General features: G+C 37.7%; 1 protein-coding gene across 1 annotated transcript in view; it reads right to left on the bottom strand.

The window, feature by feature from the left end:
* The window catches only part of LOC107688667 (5-hydroxytryptamine receptor 1F-like), a 21867-nt gene extending 21392 nt beyond the window's left edge, over positions 1-475 (bottom strand). The window contains exon 1 of the mRNA XM_016486390.1: positions 367-475. Coding sequence (XP_016341876.1) covers positions 367-475 — 109 coding nt within the window. The remainder of the gene's footprint in view (positions 1-366) is intronic.
* Positions 476-4301: the final 3826 nt, after the last annotated feature.

The raw sequence follows: 4301 nt of genomic DNA, 5'->3' as shown, positions 1-4301 counted from the left end.
GATAGATAGATAGATAGATAGATAGATGATGGATGGATGGATAGACACTTTTATTTAACAAGGATGCATTAAATTGATTAAAAGTCAAAAGAATACTGAAGAAATGTATCATGTTTTCCGCAATATTAATACTAAAATTTCAGATTTCTGACGGATCATGTGACACTGAATACTGAAGCAATGGTTGCTGAGAATTCAGCTTTGCATTACAGGAATAAATTACATTTTGAAATATATTCAAATAAAATAGTTATTTTATTGTAACAATATTTTGTATTAACAACAACAATAATAATAATAATAATGTAATAATGTTTAATATATTTTTCCATGTGTTTTTCGTCAAGCCTCTCAGTTCCCATTTACCATTTTTCTTCACATCTTTCTCATATTCCTTCTCCTCTTCTTCTTCTTCTTCTTCTTCTCCTCTTCCTCCTTTTTCACTACACACTCCTCTTTTTCTCACTCCACACATATTTTATTTGATTAAAATATGGCTGTTGAACAAGTAATATTCAATTAGTTCATATATGAGATTGAAAGAAATTAGATTTACAGATGATAAATATATAAACCTATTTATTCTGTATTTTAAAACATTAGTACTATTACATAAATCTTTCCCGTTTTATGTATGACTGTGAAATATGTATCACATTAAGTTTATTAGTTTATGTTAAAACTGTGTAATCCAAAATGGATGTAAATTTTATATGCAATTCAAATACATAAAGTTTAGGCCTAAAAAGGTTGGCCTACAATACAAAACATGTGCAAACCGTTTATGAAAACTGTGTAGCGTTCAGAATATGTTAATTGTTTAGAGAGCACTGACCCATATAGTTTAAAGGAAATGTGTAAAATCATTTGAGGAAAAACATTGGAAAATTTGTAGACGAGTAGCACTGTGAATACGGTGTGTGGGCTCCGTGAAACAACATTATGCACAAGTTTTAAACAGCGATGAGCAGATGAGAAACAGATGGACTGAAAAGAAATATGACCACGGTTTTCCAGGCAGCTGCTGATTTTTGTTCATTACAGCCAGAAAACTCTCCTCATCTCTCTGTTCGCCAGTCAATCTGTTCCTGGTACGCTGTCTGTCCCGTTCCCATTCTGTCTGCATCTTTTGTCTCTTTTACAGTCTGTCCTTCATTTCACAGAGCCTTATATATAGTCGTCTGATTTTTGTCCTGGTGGTTAAAGAGCCATGAAATGATCTAGCTGCCTGAGTGTCTATATCAGTCTTTTATCTCCCACTAACAGCCTGTCACCAAAGACTTTCTTCTTCAGCCTCTGCCATTAGTCTTGTGAGACATCACAGTTTGAGCCATCACAGAGCTTGCAGCCATATGAATACTGAGATACTGACATTAGTTTTGACTGCATTGCTGAATTCAAGGAGAACATTGTAGTGACCATCTTTTATTCTCAAACATCTACTTTAGATGTACAGTAGAATGACCAGACCCAATGCAGATGACACAATATTAACTTGTCAGCAGGTCATTGCATACCCTGAATTTGCAGTGAATAAAACAGTGAAATACAAAAGGTCCTTGAGGTGGAAAAAAAGTCCTCTGGATATTTTTCCTTTTATTTGTTCCATTCACATCAAGTTTTGTTCTTAAACGAATAGTTCATCAAAAGGAACATTTGCTTAAGATTTACTCACCCTCAGGCAACTCAAGGTGTAGATGAGTTTGTTTCTTCATCAGAACAAATTTGGAGAATTTTAGCAATCACTTGATCACCTGCAGTGTATGGGTGCCGTCAGAATGAGAATCCAAACAGCTGATAAAAACATCACAATAATCCACAAGTAAATCCATAAGTAATTCACATGACTTAGTTGGTATAACCCCAAACACTTATTGAGTAATTGTAAAAAATGTATGTTTGTCTTGGATGACCTGGGGGTAAGCAGATAAACATCAAATTTTCATTTTTGGGTGAACTATCCCTTTAACGACTACAGACCTGTCGCTCTCACGTCTGTGGTCATGAAGTCATTTGAGAGACTGGTCTTGGTCTACCTGAAGGACATCACTGGACCCTTGCTGGATCCTCTTCAGTTTGCTTACCGAGCAAACAGGTCGGTGGATGATGCAGTCAACATGGGACTGCATTACATCCTGCAACACCTCGACAGACCTGGGACTTACGCAAGGATCTTGTTTGTGGACTTCAGTTCGGTCTTCAATACCATCATGCCTGACCTTCTCTCAGCCAAACTGACCCAGCTCTCCATGCCCACCCCAATCTGTCAGTGGATCACCAGCTTTCTGACAGACAGGCAGCAGCTAGTGAGGCTGGGAAAACTCATATCCAGGACTCTCACGATCAGCACTGGCACCACCATCTCTCAGGACCTGAAGTGGGACATTCACATAGACTCCATTGCAAAAAAGGCCCAGCAGGGGTTGTACTTCCTTCGCCAGCTGAGGAAATTCAACCTGCCACAGGAGCTGCTCACACAGTTCTACTTGGCCATCATTGAGTCCGTCCTGTGTTCATCTATAACTGTTTGGTTTGGCTCAGCCACCAAATCAGCCAAGCATAAGAACATTTTTTTTTCCCCATAGGCCATATTCAGCCTGAACAATTAAAAAGTTCATAACAACACAATGTCCATCATAACTGACCCTTTTAAACATAATATCTGGAAATTGTATATTGTAAACTACATAAACGGTACACTTGTAAATAACATATCTGTACATTCATTTGAACAATTATGTTTTTTTTCTCTAGATTTCTATTTCTGTATAGTGCATTATTTATTTTTCTGTTTTTCTTATATTAGTGTTATTTCATCTTCACTGTGTAATTCTATGTATGTCTACACTATCATGTATGCTTGCACTATATGTGTGTACTTTCTTCTGCACTGGAAGCTCCTGTCGCCAAGTCAAATTCCTTGTGTGTGTAAACATACTTGGTAATAAAGCTCCTTCTGAAATCTCCTCCTTTGGCCTCATGGGATAATAAAGTGTCCATCAAAAATACACTTCGAAATTTCAGCATAAGTAGTAGGTCATCTGGTACTTTTCACCCAATGTTTCGAATACTATGAATTTGGACATACTTTTCTTTTCACGTACTTTTTTCTACTTCCATACTATTTAGTATGGAAGTAGACATATTATGACGCAGCACAGATCACTTTGAACAAACATTCTATTAAAGTTACTGGAAGAATGTTTTAAAGAAACTTTGAGAGAACCTTGCCAGAACATTAGCCAAAGTTCTGAGAGCATTCCCTGTTTGCGGTGTCAGTTGCACTTGTTGCTAGAGCTTTTTCAGAGGTCTTTTGAAACCACACTAAGGAAGCTGACATCAACCGACGCCTCGCACATGCTGAATTTCAAATATAGCTGCTGCTTGGGCTCTTGTGAATGTATTATCATAATGTGTCTGCCATGCCCCTTTGGTCACACCCTACAATGAAACTCTTAACTTAAAGTGACTTTCTAGGCACTCATTAAATAAACCCAAGTGTGTCTGCTTTGAATGGGGATGAGGAGCGAGACAGTTGTGTTAGTCCCAACAAAGCTTAAACAGTCAAAATGACATTGGCTCTTAAGCGGACAATTACGGCCCTTTTACAAGGACACTTCACATTATCCTTTGATAACACTCTGTATGGCATTATATCAATGAAGCGGCCCAGAATCCAAAAGATTAAGGTGAACTGCCATGAGCCTGCTATAGTTAATCTTGAATCTCTGTCCAACAAGATAGCGGCAAGCCACTTTCATCATGGTCTGTTTGATCACAACCTCCAGGCTCATATTAAAGGGCCAACAGTAGCCCATCATTAGCTATGGCACTTTTATCTGCAAAGGCTGCATAAAAGCCACAGATCAGACAATACTACCCATAAATGGACATTGAAAATCTGAATTTTGAGGCAAACTTTAGTTGTTCATTACTTTGATTTTAGATAGCAAAAAAAGCCTTGTTTTCTAATCTCTAACCTCTTGCCTTGGCTGATTAGTGTTTGTCAGCTAAAACAAAAGTTAAGCTAATTATTATCTGGGCTGGAAACACAGATGCTAGGTAAATGAGAGTGTTGCACAGTGAATAGGAGATGAGGATGTGTCAGACCCACACATTATGACAGCCTCTGACTGAGCCCTAAGGGGAACCGTCAATATTTACTGAGAGTGTCAGACCCATTCAAATGGCCCCATCATGACTCATGGCCACAAAAAAAAGAAAAGTTGTTGTGGGTAAAAAGCATTTGTCTAAAGTACTGTACACACACAAAAAAAAAAAGAAAGGAAAATTTACGGTAA

The sequence above is a fragment of the Sinocyclocheilus anshuiensis genome, unplaced genomic scaffold (assembly GCF_001515605.1).
Source record: "Sinocyclocheilus anshuiensis isolate Anshui unplaced genomic scaffold, SAMN03320099.WGS_v1.1 scaffold834, whole genome shotgun sequence".
Taxonomy (NCBI): domain Eukaryota; kingdom Metazoa; phylum Chordata; class Actinopteri; order Cypriniformes; family Cyprinidae; genus Sinocyclocheilus; species Sinocyclocheilus anshuiensis.
Note: the sequence above shows the minus strand (reverse complement) of the source record. Positions and strands in the feature narration are given on the sequence as shown.